At 39.1% G+C, this 19,769-nt stretch overlaps 1 protein-coding gene across 1 annotated transcript in view; it reads right to left on the bottom strand.

Moving 5' to 3' along the window:
- Nucleotides 1–240: 240 nt before the first annotated feature.
- The window catches only part of hs3st4 (heparan sulfate (glucosamine) 3-O-sulfotransferase 4), a 133,028-nt gene continuing 113,499 nt past the window's right edge, over nucleotides 241–19,769 (bottom strand). Inside the window, exon 2 of the mRNA XM_017707538.2 lies at nucleotides 241–1,101. Coding sequence (XP_017563027.1) covers nucleotides 447–1,101 — 655 coding nt within the window. The 3' untranslated portion in view covers nucleotides 241–446. The remainder of the gene's footprint in view (nucleotides 1,102–19,769) is intronic.

The following is a 19,769-nucleotide window of genomic DNA, read 5'->3' on the forward strand; positions in this document are numbered from 1 at the left end:
TGCACTGACTGCTGGAATATGGACGATAATGCAAAGGGTGAACAAATTAAGAGTACATAAATTAATAATAAATAAATAAAAATAAATAACAAACAAATACGTTTGTATGGCTGAGGGGGGTAAGGACACTTAACTCATTGCATGCATCATCATTGTAGACATGATTTATATAGCAACTTTGTTCCAAAACAAAATGAATAAAATCATCTTTTTTTTCACAAATATAAATATATTTATGTATTGTATAATATATACAATAGTTTGTCACCATGAACACTGGCTTTTCGAGGAGGGATTAAAGAGCAGGTCAGTAGAACGTTTGCTATTAATACAGACACTTTTGCAAAGACAGCCGTTACTGATTGGTTGTGCTGAAGCACTGGTTGGGCAGATGGCGCAGGTTGGGATTGGCTGGTGGAGTGGGCTTTATGAGTGGTTTCAGTGCATTAGTCCCGAGAGCCAGGGGATTCCCCTCCCTCCTCCATCTCCCACTGGAAATTCTGCCCTGTCATTTGGTAGAACATATTGTTAAAGGGCTTGTAAAACTTGTGTAGTCTGCGGATGACGTCCGGGTCTATTTTGGGGTGAGTTCTGCCCTTGGACTTGCCAAGGCACCGTGGAGTACTGCTGTCTTCAGGCTTCTTCAAGCAGGGGAACCCCTTGGTCTTGTTGAAGTAGAAGTGCTTGTCGGTGACAATGCGCTTGAGGCCCAGGAAGTCCTGCACCTTGGCCATCTCGCCGGCTGGGTCCACGATGAGCCGCTCGCCGCTCACAAAGTGCATCTGAGAGAGGGGAAAGTACTGCATCCAGTTCTCCAGGTGGAGCGCGTAGATGCCGATCCGCAGCGCGCTCCATGAGGCGTCGATCAGGCCCAGTGTCCGGTTCTTGAAGGCAAGAACCTCAAAGGTGGGGATCTCTGGCTTTTTGGACAGAGTCTGCGTATAGTCTGAAATGGCTCGAGTCACAGGGTTGCGGACGACTATGATCAGTTTGATGTCTTTAGCCATCGAGTGGATGCGCTTGGGGGCACTGTTCGTGACAAAGTAGCTGGGGGTTTTCTCCATCGTAATCTGGCCCTCCAGCGTCGAAGGCATCAAGTCCCTGAAAGGCCAAGCAGATGAGTGGAGAATTAGCAGGTTGGATGAATACATTGTACTATGTACAACACCATATGCATTATTATCAGCTTATTTTCATTGTGTCCCTCACATCATAAAACAAAAAGACAGACTCTATTCGGAAAGGATTAGATTTACATTTGGAGGAAGAGTAATGTAATTATTACTGGTGTTTCTCAGTCATTTTAGTCCCATTCCAAATCCACTGTTAGTGATTTTTACAGCCTCCGCATCAGATTCCAGGACCTTTTACAGGAGGTGGATAATCCAGATCCAAAGAGTAAACATCCAACTGTTCAACTACCTGGCTTCCCTAGTTTGCTCAAACCAGCAGCAAATGTGTTCAGGCAGTTGGAGCAAAATCTTAGGGAGGGTTTTACTTTCTGGACCTGGATTATCCACCTCTGCTTTTTACCTGCTATAAAAAGAACAGTAGTAATAACCCCATGTTACACTAATCCCATGTGAATTGCCAGGTCGGTAAATATGCAGTGATGTCCTGTGGAAAAGGACATTTTGCACTTTTTCTTAAGCACACAGACAGTGGAACAAGCATTTTGCTGGTGACAGTAGAAAACCTAACATCTCTATTTTTGCTGTTTTTCAGTTTTTGACAACTTGAAAATGCCAGGTGCCCTTTACATTGTGCACAAATTTCATAATGAATGGACTAAACGAAAGGGCCCAAATTGATTTGGAAAAAAGTCTGGTTCCATCGGCTTACATTAAAAGTAAAGTAGGTTTTTTCCTTCTCCTGTGATTTACGTTACATTTCATTTACATTGTCAACATTTAGCAAATGGTCTAATCTAGAGCAAGTGCTGTGCTATCCACTCAGAGAATGTACCCAAGCTAGTACAAACTGGTTAAAGTCCAAACTACCCTTGAGCACAGACACTGCCAAGATACAAAACTTGTATTTTCTGTGGCCCAAATCAAGCCAATATCTTCACCAACTGAAAGGGTACCACTTTGAACATTAAAACATGTAAAACCATGGAAAAGGTTTGATTTTGTGCAGCAATGTTGACTGTTGGTGGTAAATTAAAAGGACACCACAGTGCATTTGCTTATGACAGCTAAGTAGATTAAAATCGTAATTAAAATCATGTTTAAATTCAATGTTTGGACATGCATTCTACTTGTAAGCATATGGTGCATAAATCAAGTATCCACTCAGAATCCCAGAATGTGAATTGGTCATAAGCATGACAGATGAACTGTATTAAAACTGCATTTCTCAACCTCGTCCAGTAAAACGAATCTTGTCTGATCAGTACTTAACAAGACAATATACATAGACAAAGGAAACATCGTAACACACCCTCGAAGGATAAGAGCACAAGCACAATTGGTACATGATTAGGTGGTAAATTATTTGAAATTACAAGTGAAAATAACTGTTATCATCACTGGACATTATGGTTGCAAGAAGGAACACACAGCTAATTACACCCACGGAGTAATATATGAAAAGATAAAAGAAAGAAGATGAAACGGCGAGCGAACAAGCATGCTCATTGCTTAATTGACTCCATCTGTGTTACTCCAGGAGCTGTTTTGGAACTTTAATAATGAGTTCACTGCATATCATTAATACTTCTGCGCCTGGGGGATTGTTTTGTCATACATCTATTCTGTGAGCTCGGCACCGCTTGTCTCTTTGCAGTCACACCCAACTCTTTTCAGACAAGCCTGTAGCCTCTCACTCTCTTCCCTGCTGTCCTCCCTTTAAGGTTAAGAGGGCTTCGTCGCAGGGGGAACAGTGATTAATTATGACATTCCCTCTGATCATTCTCAGCCGAGGAGAAATGTCCCTGCTTTCAAAGATTTATCGGAGAGGATAGCGGGGAGCAATTTGCCACTGCTGCAAATATTGTGTTCAACTTTGTCCTCGGGACTGAGCTGAAAGATGAATCAATGCAGTTGCACAAGTCGTTCACAAGTTTAAAAAAAGTGAAGAGAAAAGAAAAGCAAACTAAATTAAAAGAAGCACGCTCATTTCATCCTTTTTGCGGCAAACAATGAGATCAAATCTCCACTGAGAAAGCATGACACAAATTACTTTGTCGAATTTAGGACTGTTTTCCTGTCTGTAATTCAAACTCACTGGAATACTTTGTGTGGCTTTGTTGAGGGCAATAAATCAATAATGAGAAAGCCATATTAAGGCTAACAGTACAATGTTACACCCATTGTCGATTTGTAAGTATATCAATTACTAAAGTTGCAGGTACTCAGTCATCACCTCATCTTCATGAGCTACGCTAGTAACTTGGGTAATTATGGTAATAATTACCAACCTCTTTGGCTGCACCATCACCAGAATTCTAACTCATAACTGCCTGCAATTAGACAAATCTGGACCCTAAATCCAATTTCAGGATTGGGCCTTGTAATAACTGGTAGTTAACAGAAGTTATTAACAATAACTTACTGGTCACCTAGTGTCATACAGTGATTACAAAATCCCCAGGACCAATTCATTGTCAGCCCTTGCTTAGCTTAGTTTTACCGGATTAGCAATAAAGCACAAAAAAGAAAACACTTTTATGGTTAGAATATATATATATATATATATATATATATATATATATATACACAAACTAAACCTTTAAAATAATACAAAAACACAAAGTTAGTAGTTTCATTTATTTTCTTTACCAATAATAATAATAATAATAATAATAATAAGAAGAAGAAGAAGAAGAAGAAGAAGAAGAAGAAGAAAAAGAATGTATGAAGAAAACAAATATGGATAATTAATCCCTTTAAAATCTAGGTTTATTACATATTAAGGCTTATTATTCAGTGACTACAGGGAACTCAATGTAAACTGGCTAAGTTGTACTTAAGTTATAGAAGTGTATACAAAAACTTTAGGCCCACTATATTGGGCCACACTATATTTGTTAGAGACTGAGTTTCTGCTCTATTTGACTTTAAGAAGTGTGGCGTTAAGAACTGACAATATCATTCAGTAAAACACTGTTTAATGAAAATTACTGAAGTATTCAAATAGCCCTTAAAATCAGTGCACAGAATGCAATGCAGACTACACTAGTCACTCTAATACAGCTGGACTGGTCACAAATGCAGACTGCACTATACTGCTAATTTACACTGCACTGATAACTCTAATGAAGACTGCACTGGTAACTAATGTAGACTGCACTGATACCTAATGAAGACTGAAGTGGTAACTAATGTAGACTGCACCTGATAACTCTAATGGAGACTGAAGTGGTAACTAATGTATACTGCACTGGTATATCTAATGAAGGCTGCATTGGTAACTAATGTAATCTGTACTGATAACTAATGCAGACTACTCTGGTAAATAATGTAGAATGTACAGGTAACTGATGTAGACTGCACTGATAACGCTAATGAATACTGCACTGGTAACTAATGTAGACTGCACTGATACCTAATGAAGACTGCACAGGTAAATCTAATGAAGGCTGCACTGGTAACTAATGTAGACTGCACTGATAACGTTATGAAGACTGCACTGGTAAATCTAAAGAAGGCTGCACTGGTAACTAATGCAGACGACCCTGGTAAATAATGTAGAATGTACTGGTAACTAATGCGATCTGCACTGATAACTCTAATGCAGACTTCTTCTTTCGGCTGCTCCCTTTAGGGGTCGCCACAGCCTCCATCTTGCCCTATCCACTGCCTCCTCTACTTTCACATCAACCATCTCCATGTCCACCTTCACTACATCCATAAACCTTCTCTGAGGTCTACCTCTTCTCCTTCTCCCCGGCAGCTCCATCTCCAACATTCTTTGCCCAATATATCCACTATTCCTCCTCAACACATGTCCAAACCATCTCAAACTTTAATGCAGAATACTCTGGTAAATAATGTAGAATGTACTGGTAACTGATGTAGACTGCACTGGTCACTAATATAGATTGCACTAGTAACTCTAATACAGACTGCACTGGTAATTCCAATGCAGAGTGTACTGGTCACTAATGCAAATTGTGTTGTAACTATAATGCAGACTGCACCGATGCCGCTAATGTTCCTTTCACTCGTTCATAATGTTGACTAAAGCGGTTACATTAATTCAAATGCTTTCTGCCTCTTCCTTACAAGCTCAGACTTTAATTCAATTTCATCACACCATAAAACGGCACATGCTATTACATCATGTGGCTATGTCTGCAATGAAATGTGGTTCAGATGAGAATTTTCAGATGTATGCGCAAACATTCAGTTCAAGCAGAGAACATCTCAGCATTGAGTTTGACTTCTGCAAGAAAAATGTTTGCCCTTCATAGATGGAAGTATTTGCAATAATTTGATGTTAGAGTGAAATAATGAAATAGCTATGATGAGAAATCAGTGTCTTTATGATGTCCGTCTGAGGTTTATTTCAATCTGACAGCCGTCAACATCATGTCAAAACAGCAGCAACACAAGTAAATCAATCTTTTGTACATCGGACACATTCTAAATGGACTCCACTTCTGCCCACAATTGAGCTCTAAGTGGGGAACACATCAGATGTTTTACACACACACATACACATACCTACCCCTCCCAAAGCCTCTCAGCACACACAGACACTCGCTCACAAGTGGCTTTGTAATTTCATTTCTGTAGCAGCGTTGCACTCCTGATGGGTAATTTCCCAATGGATTATTCTTGGCTCTACATGGTATAGAGCTATGGCCACTTGGGCTGTAATGGGATATAAAACATATCTGCAGCTAGCATAGTGACTAGCAGCAGTATTAGTTTTCATTATGCTCCATCAGGGCCCCCACACTTCCTCAGCGTGGTAATGAATGGTTAAAGATTTTTTTCTCTCCTTTCAAGGTCTTCAGGAGTCAGCTATTTAAAGTCGGCGATAAAGAAGCGAAGATGGCCAGGACTGTATGTACTCATTCTGTGTGAGAATGGAAACACAGTGCGAGAAAACTTGATATCAAAAAACAACCCGACAAATCACCTTGGAATAATGTAAATCGCATAGAAAGGTACAGCCACCATAAGCGCTATGTGTTTTAATAATGCCGTCATGCCTTTCTGGACAGAGTCACAGAGGTAACCCTCAAGGTAACCCTCTTCATTTAAGAAGACGGGCACATAAGCAGCCTTTTGTCCTCATCAAGCCATGCCGCCACTCATTATATGTGTAATTACGGAAATATGGAGATTACGGAGGCGCAATACCTTCATTTGCGATTGAGGTCGAACTCATTTTGATTGGGAGAGAGAAATCAGTCATGGATGGTGTACATTTAAAATGTCAGAGGGACGACGGAGGCGGAACGGAAAGCACAATGCTGATAAACAAGCTGATTTTCCTATGCCTCCGCTGGCCTTGCACTCAGCTGGAACAGTGGGAAACAGAAAGAAAATGGTTAACCCCACGACGCGAGAGCATACAGGCATGGGTCGTTCAGGTGGGCAGGTAAATAAAGCACATGGGGTTGGAAAAGGCTCTTCTCACCATCTGCTGTTTACCTACTCGTACAAATCACATAACATCCTGTGGCCTTTTGTTCTATAGACCTTGCCATGCTTGCATAACACCTGGATGCAACACTTAAACATAATAAACCACTCTGTTTCATACGACCTGATGTGCAGGAAAGATTTAGTTACATTTACAAGCACTAAAACAAAGAACGGACCCAATAACCGCCTAAGTAAATGTTCCTCAGAAACGTCTAACTGCACTAAGTATACCACTATAACTACTTGCACAGTGGACCAAAAGTATTTCAATAATCAGCAGCAGCTCCAGAACTTTACAACTTTGAGCATACAAAAAAAAAGTCTCTGCTCTTAGTGCTTTGATGTTAAAAGCAATTTAATTGCCACTCACGGTGAGCAAGATGGAGAAAGACAAGGTATGATCTGCAGAATCACTTCACTCTGCTTTATTCATTTCTCTAAATAAACCCATTCCCTGGTTACTATGCAGAGAGAGAGCCCTTTCTGAGATCAGGCAAAAAACACAGAGTGCATCTGTGAGATCCAATGAACATGAAGCTAAGTACAAAGAGCAGGCAGTCATTAATTAAATTGCTGGATTGAGGCTGATGCAAAAGAAAAGGCTGAAGAGACTTTTTATTAGACAAACCATACTGCTGGTTTAAAAGCTTCATCAGGATGACACTGGCTCATATCACAAAACCTTGCATTGTTATTGCTGGCAAATCACAGTCTGCATCATCCATCACTAAACCTCCTAAATCAAGCTGCTTGGGAAGGGAGAAGGGAAACAAATCACTTTTTTTTTATTTCACTAACCTATTCTTATTCCAAGTGCATATGATTGCTAGGAATTAAGCTCATTATCAGGAATTGCCTCAAGACTTTGAACATGTTCATCTCACAGATAACTGGGCCTACATTAAGACACCAGTTTCGTGTTTCATGCACTTGAATTATGTTCACTTGTATAGATAACTTGGTTGTGTTTGTTACATACAACATAAAATCCATTGATTTATGTGCTTTTGCTCTTATTACAGCTACTGTATTTCATTTCAGACTTGCTTTCAGTTTTTCAATGTGATATGCAGGGATATTTTTCCACACCTCCTTCCAAAGACTGGTTTTAGGAGCTTGATACATTTGCTGTTGTGGATATCCTAATCTCAGATGATTCGGTTGAGTGCTTCCTTGGGCCATGTGATGAATCAAGGTGTTCACATGATTAATCATGAATAATAAATCATAAATAATGTTGGTCACAATAAATCAGGCCAGTTGTTCACTATGTTGCAAGAATTAACTGTTGTGCTTTATTATAATATAAAAAATGAAAATTAATTTATTGTGCAGGACTAATCTTGATTACTTACATTAAGCATCATATAATTCTTCAGTTAGTCTGTTTATGAACCCAACACTGTTGTCTTATCCTGGGAAAAAAGACCATTTAGACCACTATCTGCTATGAAATGCAACAAGTCTGCACATTTCTTGACTTTGGTGGCCCTGCAAGTAAAAAAAAACTGTATTTCTATTCTCTCAAAGACAGATTTGCCTTGGTGTATCACCTTTAGCAGCCTGTCATACACTCTCCATCTCACTGTCTTCTGGCTAATGCACAGCAGTTAAATGGATAGTGAATATGGTTTTAGGGCTTTAAAGGCACTGACTTCATGGTGGGTGAATATGATAGTATGAGTGGTGAATATGGTTGTTCACTCTCAAACTTCAAAGTCCTCCAGTGGTTCTTGGCCTGGACATATTGTTCTAGGACAAAACTTTCAATTGGTCTAGAACCTTACCATTATGTGGAGGTTCTTTAGAAGAAGGCTTAACGGATGTGTTGTTGGTGCATAGTGGTGTATGGTTGATTCTATGGTATTATGATTGGAAAGTGATGGATTGTATGGTTGATTAATATGGTCATATGGTTAATTGTGTGGTTGGTGGATGTGGTTGCATGGTTGGGAAGTTGCTGACTGAATGGTTAGTGAATATGGTTGTATGACTTATGGTAAGGGTCGGTATTGGCAACAAACTTTATATGATATTGTCAGCAAAGAGATGAGACTGGATGCAAATGCACTGCTTTGTTTTACCTCCAAACAAGCTACTGTGAAGCAAATAAGCTCATAAGTACAACTAAGTCAAAACCAGGAGAAAACACAGCAGTAAACTTTAAACAAAAGGCATAGCTTGGATGGCAGCTTGGATGGCAGGACTTCACAAAGGCTGAAAACAAACACACAGCAGTACATATAGGGGTTTTAATCAGTCTTAGGAATGAGTCACAGGTGCGTGTAGGTGTGAGTAGGTTGAGCCAGTGAGGGGCTGAAAGCGAAGTGGAACAATCCCAGGTGGGAAAGTCCATGTGGTGTCTCCTGACAACATCATGACAGATATAATACATGTGTCATGGAATAAAATGGTATGATACAACATACACCTGAACACCTGACATGTTTTTGGTGCCAGTAAGTTGACCAAGTAGCTTGCAATCATCTTCTAGATGATTCTTAGAAATAATGATAAGAAACTGTCACTGGGGCAGTACCTCTCTTGCCGCTGGGGTGGCACCCTCAAGGGTACATTTCAGTACCTTTAGTCAGGGAACATAATTGTACCGTAATTCCACACGCCTCGTCTCCAGGCTTTTTTATTTAATTGTTCTACTTTAGGCTATGAAACGGTACAAATATATACTTTTCACCTGAGAAAGAACTTAAGGTACACAATTAGACCTTAAAACCACTGTTGTACTTTTGAGGGTACATTTATATTGTTTGTACCTTGATGAACTAAAAATGTACCTGTACAGAACCTTTATTTCTAACAGTGTATAGAGCATTGTGTGGAGAGCTCGAAACCAATATTGTCCTTAATCAGTCCAACAAGGGCTATAAACTATTCTTGGCACATTTATGTTGAAGTATGTAAGGATCAATGTTTTGGGGGTAATTTACTGGAGCACTGCATTTGCTGCAGAAGTCATTGTTTCATTCTATTCTTCGTACAAAAAATACGTTTTTGATCTATTAGAGCATTATGTTCAGACATATATGCACAATCTGTGTAAATGTAAACTCATAAATATCAGTAAATATCAACACAGCCGTGACCATATTGATCAGAGCTGATTCACAATATATTAACACAACATTTTGAACACAGTCCTGGGAAGGTTGGTGAGGATGGTTAAACATGTGGTGAAAATAGTTAGTATAGTTAATAAAAGAGTATAGTTGGAAAGACAGAGAGGGGAGAGCAGTTAGAACACCTCCACATCCTCCCTGCAGTAAGCAAGCCCATTATGTCGCTGGCTTCAATAGGACAGTTAAGGAGAGGAACTGACAGCTGGTCCTGATCAAAACCTCTTTTCTCTCCTCCCCTCCTCTGATCCCCAGAAGACCGTTCTACTTCCAACCGTGAGGCAGCCTGACGCTTTCTCTAACACCACCACCAGACTGCAGCATTCAGATCTAAAGCACTGTTTATTTGCCTCTTGGACACAGAAGACGATAAAACAAAACTGATGGGGAGAAAAAGTACAAAAAAAAAAACTTTATGGATCTTGGGAAGATCACCATAAACCTGATAATTGCTCTATGAAACCGCCCTGTGTATCACCTTGTAAATTAGCTTGTTTTCTCTCTCTGTGTCTTTTAAAATGAGGAATTACAGAAGGCAGCAGTGCTAAGATGCACCTCCTCTTTCAAGCTCTGGCTCTATTTATGAATACAGCAATCCTGGGGGGGGAAGGGGGGAATTTGCCTTCTGTTTTATCACTTGTATGGACTGGACTACAGCAACCTGCCAGTCATTTGAATATTCATACAGTTTCTTTCCAAACGCTCCACCCTTGTGTTGTTTACGTCTCCCTGGACGAGCCGCTGAGAGCGCTTCAGGCAACACACATACAATTTGCTCACAGCAGCCCTCGATAGCCTGTGATTACAAAAACAAGTGCATGCGTAGCATGGTAGTGTGCTGAGGAGCACCACTGAGTACACCAGCAAAGTGATCAGTCCGCCTCTTTATCTTTTCAATGTCGCTGGGGAGAATTTATTGGCATAAAAAAGGGTAAAAAAAAAGAACCTCAACCATAATTGGCAGTCACACCTGGGTACATATGAAACTAAGGCTACAATTTATATCCAGAAAATCGAGCACATCTGGTTCACTTAAGCAGAACCGATTAATATGACAGATTGGATGTGAAAGATTTTATAGCGGGGAAAAAACAGGGACGAGCACTCATCCGGCTACTCAGGAAGAACTTGACTGGTGGCCACGGACGATAACGCTCCAGCTTCCACCACTGTGCAGGCCCCGGCATGAGTGACAGCGATGAAGGGCGTCCATTAGCGCATGGGAAAGTGTGTAGGCACAGCCGCTAAAGCCTGCTAAATCAGAGAGCATATGGCACGCGTCCCCATCAACAAGCTTCCAGAGACTGACATCAAACATGACATGTATCAGCTAACCTCGCCCGCCAGGATGCTAGGCCTGGAACACAACACAGCAGGGTCTACACAACCCAGCACTCTGCACTGTATTAACCAGGGCAGCATATCTCTGACCTCAGGACAACCCCATTAAAAGTCTTTTGGAAATAACTGAAATTTTACCACAATTCTGGTGTGACTCGGAATACAAATGACTCAAAATTGACCGGGGGAACTTTACGCAGTAGTGGAATATGGACAAAAAAGGATTAAATTTTATTTTGGCCAAAAACTGCAAAAGCATACTTCAATATTATTTCATTGAATTTCTCTTATAATCATAATCCATTTCTACTATTTTCTCTTTCTATATTTGATGAGCATCAATGCCCTCCTACCCACAGCATATATTTATGTACCTGCTCTTATACTCTCACATCCCCAAGAGCTGTTCCTGCTTGTAACATAATATAATAATATTGAAAGTTGGCTTTTGAAAGTAATATATATATATATATATATATAAATATATATATATATATATATATATATATATATATATATATATATATTATGTGTGTATTGTGTGTTTGTACCCCTAGCATCAACCATAGTTTCAAATCAACAGATTTAATTGTATATAGGAGATTTTTTATACTAAAACTCATATACTTAGACACCATCAAAATAAACCCATCGGCATTTTGATGAAAAGAATAATTTCATGCATAAAAATAATATCTATAGTATTAAATCATGCACAGGTTTTTCTAGCGCCCTGTTACCAAGTAAAAATCTATGGTTTGGCCATGCTGTTCTTTTCTTGGGCTGCTGCTCAATGATGAGCAAAGATCCTCTGAAGCACAACAGTGCTTTTAGAACACTCTCAGACCACAGCCACTCCATCGGGCTCTGAGAATTGCTTGAGTCAGCATCACAGGACCCCATTTGTCCACAGCACTTACTTATAATAGCCCAGCGCAAACCAGCATTCAGGGCCAACCACGGCTTCGTTCGCTCTCTGACTTCATTTTGCTGCTCTCTGCTACATCACATCTTCTGGGAAACCTGTACATTACTATTAATAAATACAGTGCCTTTGGACGTTCTCCATGTACTTTGCTGTGGTCATTAGTGGCACAGCAATGATGCTAGTTGCATTTTCCTCTAAGTGTCGTATTTTCATTGATGAATGTTCGAAATAAAGTGTGAGCTCGCTTCTTAAATGTAAACCTGCCACTTTGTCTAAAGGGACTACTATTACTTTCTTGAGTTTTACTATTTTTTTCTGGGGCCAACTAATGACATTAGAGTCAGTTTATGTATAAAACAATCACAATTAATTTTACATGACAATTTTTCAACTTTTTCCAACTTCTCTAACCACTTTTCCAAATATTTTGCTTAATTCTATCTTTTAGAATTAAGCAGACAATTTGCATTACAGTACTTTAAAGATGGAAATTGTCTTAAGCAAAATGTTTGAACACCGCTGCTCAAATTGTGTGTTTTACTGATTTTCTAAATGAAAAGACGTTAACAAATTCTCTACAAGGAAAAAAGTTTGATACGGTGTTTTTCATTTTAGAGGCCAGTTTCAATTCATTTTCTGAGATTAATTGTGCCATAATTTTTGCACAGGCCACATTTTATGTTTTATTAATAGTGTGCCCTATGGAGGATGTGTTAACTTATTTTCACTGAGAAAATTAACAAAACGTATTGTGATCAAGGACGCCCAAACTTTTGCATGCAACTGTACATGTAAATGAACTCTTTCCTGATTGGCTGTGTTGTGTCTTTTTTATCCTAATGGGCAGGGCTAAACTGCTGTAAGTTAAATAGATGGACTTGAGTAAATAGATGGGGAAAGTTTGTGACCAAACTTTGTTAGTTTTGCGAAGTCGTTGCCGTGATATACCAGTGGTCCAATTTCATCGCTTTGGAATCCCAGGCAGTTTCCAAGGTGTTGCTAGGCTGTTTGCTGTAGCCTCCCAGGTGGTTGCTAAGGTGCTGATGGGCCATTAATTTGGTCTTCCAGGTGGTTGTTAAAGTGTTACTAAGACATTGCTATGTTATCCTAGGTGATTGCTAAGGTGTTTCTAAGCCAATGCTATTGTACACCAGGCGGTTGCTGATATGTGAGTGTGGCAGTTGCATTTTCATTTTAATTTAAAGTAAAATTTTCTTAATATTCTTGTTGTTCTAGCTTCAAAGGTGCACCCACTGAAAATGGTACAAACTCAGTTTAGTTTTAGCTTAATTTGTAAATAGTGACCTTAAGTACTATTTGGTATGTAAAAATAGTACATAATGAAACTTGTTTACATACAATATTTTACTACAGTTTATTTGGCTTCCTGTCAAACGTCTATGAGATTCCGTTTGTTTGTCCATCTTTCAGTCAAGCACCAGTCAGCAGTGGCCCTGAGAGTTTTTACATGTTTCTTGGATACTTTATCCCTCCCTTGCATCACATCGATGCACTTTTGAGTTTGTGGAGGAGCTGGAACAGTTTTATTTAAGAGCAAGTTTAGCGAGGGATATCAAAGCAATTGATTTTTATTCAGGTGTTTTTAGTGTCAGGCCACTGGAGCAGACTTCACTTCTGAAATGACTTCAGCACTATGAGGTAGAAATGGCTGTTGGCCTGTGTCTCTCCCCCTTTTCTGTTCATTGATTACTCCCTCGCACAGAGTCACAGTGAATCACTCACAATGCACTCCCACCTCAGACCCAACAGTGTCAACAGCTTAGCTCGATCACTAACTGCTATGCCAGGAAAGTTCATGCCTGCAGTATCTAAAAGAGGGGAATTCTTGCCACAGCGCTGCTGGCTATTCTGTAGCTTGCAGATTAGCCTGTGAAAGCACATTTTAAAAGAACCGTTTAAAGAAAAGACAGCACTTTTTTCAATAAGCCTCTCTATGTAATACAATATAATTGCATTTTCATAACAGGCTTTAAACCTAACACATTTTTTTTTTTACAAAAGTATGAATAAGTACAAAGAAATCTGAATAAAAGCTTGTATTTCATCATATTACTTATCATAATGTCATTTTTATTAACTTGACGCTGATACTCTCATGAAGCAGCCTAAATAAATACAATTGCAATTCAGAGCAAAGTAAAAACTATGCTTGTCCTTAAATTAGCACCATTGCATTCTTTTGAAATGTGGAGATAAAACATAATGAGATGATTTTTTAACCTCTAGCAGCAGTTTCCTAATGCTTTAGGCATGTGTTTAATGTTTGTCACATGTTTGTCTTAAAAGTGGTTTGAAAACTTGAAAGAGTGCTATGTTATTGTTCTTAATGTAGCTCTATCCAGGGTTAATACACTGAAATTCTGTGATTTGTAATTTTATGAAGATATAACTTTAAGTTTAATATCTTTTTTTTTCACCAAAATATTTCCTTGCTGGAAAGCCAAATTTCTATATTCTATGTGTAACGTGGAGCGATGAGGAGGCGGACGCATATGCAGAAAAAAGCAAGACTTATTCAGGGCAAATCCAGGGTCGTGGTCAATACAGTCCAGGTTCAGGCAGCCAATACGAAGAGCAGGAGGGACAGACATGACAAAGAACACAGAAATCCAAATATTGAGAAAAACACTTCAAACAGAACAAGCAACACATCCAACAAATCAAACAAAGACCAGCACTAGACTAATGAAGACACAGGGCTTAAATATAAGAGGGCTAACGAGGTGTTCACAAGACACCGGTGGAAACAACCAAGGGCGGAGACAAGAAACAAGGGGTAGAACCAGTAGGAAACCAAACAAAGAAGCACATGGACAGGACTAAAAGGTACACAAAAGCACATGAGAAGACTGGGAGGGGCCAATTGTGACACTATGCCTTTCCCAGGCATTCCATGATCATATACATCACTGCTGTCACAAATATTTACATTATTCTGTTCTTCAGAACAAACCTGGTTTGTCCCTGGTCATATTAAGCATGATTTATTATACCTCACCTTAAGCCAATCTCCTGTATTTCTTTTCCCTGAAGTCCATTTATATCTAAGTAGGTTTATGTAGAGAAACTTATAGGGGTCATGAGCTCAACAACAAGCATTTTCTGATGTCTCCTTATCTCTTATAATTAAACAGAATATGTTTGTTGACATCCCCGCGACCCTGACGGAGAAGCGGCTTGGAAAATGGATGGATGGATGTTTGTTGACATGACTGATATACGTAACTGACCTCTGATCGGACTGGCTGCGCTGTATTGCGCCTCATTCAAAAAGCACTTAAAGCTGAAACACATGTTATAACTTCAGTATGAATTGGTGGGGCTCAGCTGCTGTAAGCTGAACAGCTTTTAAAAAAGGGCTATTGTTGCATGTTTCCATATGTGGGCGTTATGGACAAGAAGTGAATGGTACATTTTTCGAAACTTTAACAGCTTTTATATGTTGCTCTTTTATTCTAAACACACAAACAAACAAATAAGTAAATAGAAATAATGGAAATCCAGTTTACAGTGATATAGGGCCTTTTTTCCCTGTAACCTTCCATCAGCATACTGAATTTTTGATATCATCACCGTGCAATAGTGCACCTCCCCCTCCCACCACCCCCACTTTTCAACTGATTCAGACACACCACCTGACAATGTGTTTTACATGGATGTACATGGTATGGAAGGAAAGTGCGTTATGATTCAAGATTCACACTGATGGTGACATGTTCAGAGAGATTTCCACTAATTTTTCATATTTTCTTTATGATTCAATCATTGAGACCAAGTCATTCAAAGCGGTTTGACCTGAAATGATTTGTTATTGAGAAACTTACAGGGGTCGTGAGGTCTACAACACAAAATAGCAATTTTATTTACTATCCAAAATCACCAGTAAATATCTGCACCTTATTTTTGTATATGTAATGTTGATAATGATAAAAATAGGGGTTAATCTGAACAAAGTTTTTGTTGGGTACTACATCACCTTACAATACCCTACAAGTCTACCATGAATGCATTTAAAATGATGTTTTGGGTCAAAAAACGACTTTCTGGGCAGGAGCTGAAAGAGGCATTAAATGCTTCGGGCATCTGGTTCCTATCACCTTCAATGTGAATGATTCTAAGAGGTAAGTATTTATAGTTTTTCACATTAAACCACTCTGACGTCACACATGACAGCCACATCGTTTACATGTTATTTGTTGATTTTTTTGAAACTGTGCAGTGAAAGCCTGCTCCTTTGTACTGAAAACATTCTAAAAAGCTGGAAAGTTGGGTGTCCCCCCACAATATCTATAATTACAAAAGTCAAATTGACTGCATATGCAAACAGTCAGCATTCTGACAGCTGCATTTTAACAGCTGCACAATTCAACATTACACAAATACATGCAGCTAAGCTTGTTCAAAAAGCAGGGCGTTACTGTTAAAGCTGAATGAGATGGAATTCTCTCCGCGCCTAGTCGCAGTGGCAGAGCAGAGAACGAACTTAATCCCTGGATGAACTTGAGAAAGTAACATTAATAAGGAGAATGGCACTGAAGACGAAAAAATGCTTACCAACTAATCCATCAAACAAAGTATGCGCATGTGTCCACTCTCGCTGCTCCTCCAATGTGCTGACCTCTGATATGTTTTAAGGGCAAAGAATATTAAAGCAGGGGAAATGGAGTGAGGCATCAGCGCTCGGGGCTAATGTGCAAACACTGTTGTCATTCGGCTTTTAAATGTCAGAGCCTCTCTCTTAATCTTGTGCTCGCTACAACTTTAACGGTACGTGTCCACTCAGTGCACACAGTGTGGAGCTCTTCCTCCGCTTCCTTTGGCAGCACCTCATGGCTGGAGGCTTGCGTCTGTCTATAATCTAGGACGCGAAAGAAGCTGCCAAACATACATGAATTTTAAAGACATTTTTAATTCAATTCTCTTCTCAACTAAGTTACTGTCATAACGTAAAAAGCATATGTTGACTATCAAACCAAAAAAGACATGAGTATTAGCTGGGTATAACTGCCATTCCATGCTGTCCACAAACAGGACTGCAAAACGTCAGAGGGCACTCATAAGCAATGTCCTATTTGAATATAGTGTATAAACGGTTCAAAACAAATATTTAATATAGTTTCTAACTATTTGTCCAGGACCTTGCTTTAACTGTAGAAAGTAGAAGGATATATTTTACTAAAAATAGAACTTTCCAGTATATTTCCAGTTTGGGGTGCTAGCATTACTGATCTTGATGCCGGATTGATTAACATTACTGGTACTAAGTGCTGATTGGTTAGCATTACTTTTACTAAGTGCTGATTGATTAGCATTACCACTACTGAGTGCTGATTGGTTAGCATTACTACTACTGAGTGCTGACTGGCTGAAATTACTGCTACTGAGTCCTGATTGGTTAGCATTACTTTTATTAAGTGCTGATTGATTAGCATTACTACTACTGAGTGCTGATTGGTTAGCATTGCTACTACTGAGTGCTGATTGGTTAGCATTACTGCTACTGAGTGCTGATTGGTTAGCATTACTCTTACTAAGTGTTGATTGATTAGCATTACTGCTACTGAGTGCTGATTGGTTAGCATTACTGCTACTGAGTGCTTATAGGTCAGCATTACTACTGCTGAATGCTGATTAGTTGCCATTACTGCTACTGAATGCTCACTGGTTAGCATCGTTGCTACTGAGTGCTGATTGATTAGTATGACAGCTACTGAGTGCTGATTGGTTAGCATTACTGCTACCAGAAATGAATGCGTTATTCTATATAAAAAATGTTTATGCATTTACAAACTTTGATTATGCTCAAATGCTCCATATTAACCCATTTATTTTGGACTCACTAAGGAGCGCCCACTAGTGTTTGATAAATACAATATACATCACAGAGTGGCAATTCTCCTCATTGCACGTTCTCTGGCTCAACTTCTTGCTGCATCGCTTGCTGTCCCAAAATCCTTCATACACTTTTTTCGCTACTCCCTGCTGAAAACGAATAGGGGTGAAATTTCAGATGACAAATACCGTAAGACAACATCAGCAGTGTGCAGGTGACCCAGACAGCACTCTCTATATTCCATTCCATTCCACAGCGCTGTGATTTCTGCACTGGTTTTGCTATTTCAAAAAGTAAAGCTATGCATATCACATCCATTTCAACTGAAAGTCAATGTCAGGATCAGAGTGTGGAAAAACCCGTTTAGCTATAGGCCACAGCAAAGCTCTAGCAGTCCACTGAAAAATAAATAAATAAATAATCTGTGATTTTCTTCATGGTGTGGAAATGTTTTTGATTGCAATTTCACAGCGCCACTTCCCTGCGTAGTTCTTGATTTAAAACTACTATTACACAGGCCGCTAAAAGCTCGACTAGGACAGTGTTATGCACTGCAGAAAACATGACCCCACAGTCTTTTTTATTTGTGAACATCTGGCCCGATGGAAATAGCTAAGAATGTTATAATCACGTACTGAGGGGCCTAAGCTTCTCCATTAAGGGCTAAGCCGACCTATTACTGGAACCTCTGGTAATCCAAATTGTGCTTTTGCTGGCACAGATAGCGCTTAAAAACCACGCATGAGAAGTATTAACATGGCTGCAGAACATGTGCATGACAAATACTTTTTCACATATTTTCACCACATAGGTTTGCACGTTTAGGTAGAGATAAAACGGTCATTCTATAATTATGTTTAATCTTAAGTGACATTTTCATCAGTATGTTGTCACTGTTATATCAAAACCTCATAACTCCATCTATTTTAGGCTTTTATTATTGTATTATTTATTTAGTTTTACACCAGCTGCCTTTTTCATTTCTGCACAAGACAGGTATTTAAACTAGAACATCTAGAATAATCGTATAGATGTGTACAGTGTAGAGACTGCTGAGTTCAAATTCTGGCAAAATAAAAGTTTAAAGAAGAGTAAAAAGCTGAAAGAATAACAAAGTGTAAAACACAATTCTTACACAAATAGTTAAAAAGAAGTTGAAAGTCTGGGCAAGAATTATCTGAGTCTCAAAACACTTTCTGTCCAAAAAGGCAAAGCAAGGTCATTTTTATTTCGGCTGTCCAGAAATGAGAAGTTTCACTGAAAATAATAATGTTTGCATTTTTTAGGCTACAGCACCCCTGCGACCCTGAGGGAGTAGCAGCTTAGAAAATGAGTGTGTGTGTGTGTGTGTGTGTGTGTGTGTGTGTTTGCATTTTGATTCTCTGTTTGGATAAAACAGAAGGGATGTTAAGACTTTAAATGTAATCACAGTATTTGACAATATTATGTATTTTGTAATCATATATTAAGACATGTTAGTAAGAATTATACATTATTTATCTTTCATTTTATTTAATGTTGTAACTGCATCAAAGACATATCGCACATCACTGTTTCAGGATTTGACTTCCGGTCTTCAGTTCTGCAAAAACATCTGCATAAACAAAGGAATTACTCTTTGACTTTACATGCAATGGATTCTGATTGATTCCAGGCTACACTGCTAAGCAGTGGTGTTCAAAAGCGCTGAACTGACAGTTCTAAAGCTCACCACATGTTCAGTACTGTTGGATGTTTGTCCCTCTGATTCCCTACAGCAGAGAAAATATCAAACACGTTTGACTACAAGCGATGTCGGCTATTTTCTCATAAAAGTTCTAACTGCTTAAGATGTGTTTTTGTCATTTCTGAGCTGATGTCATTTGCACTCAGCAGCTTCACAGAAAGTCATCCAACATTTGAAGTGAGCT

Source organism: Pygocentrus nattereri, chromosome 27, assembly GCF_015220715.1.
Source record: "Pygocentrus nattereri isolate fPygNat1 chromosome 27, fPygNat1.pri, whole genome shotgun sequence".
NCBI classification, from domain to species: Eukaryota; Metazoa; Chordata; class Actinopteri; order Characiformes; family Serrasalmidae; genus Pygocentrus; species Pygocentrus nattereri.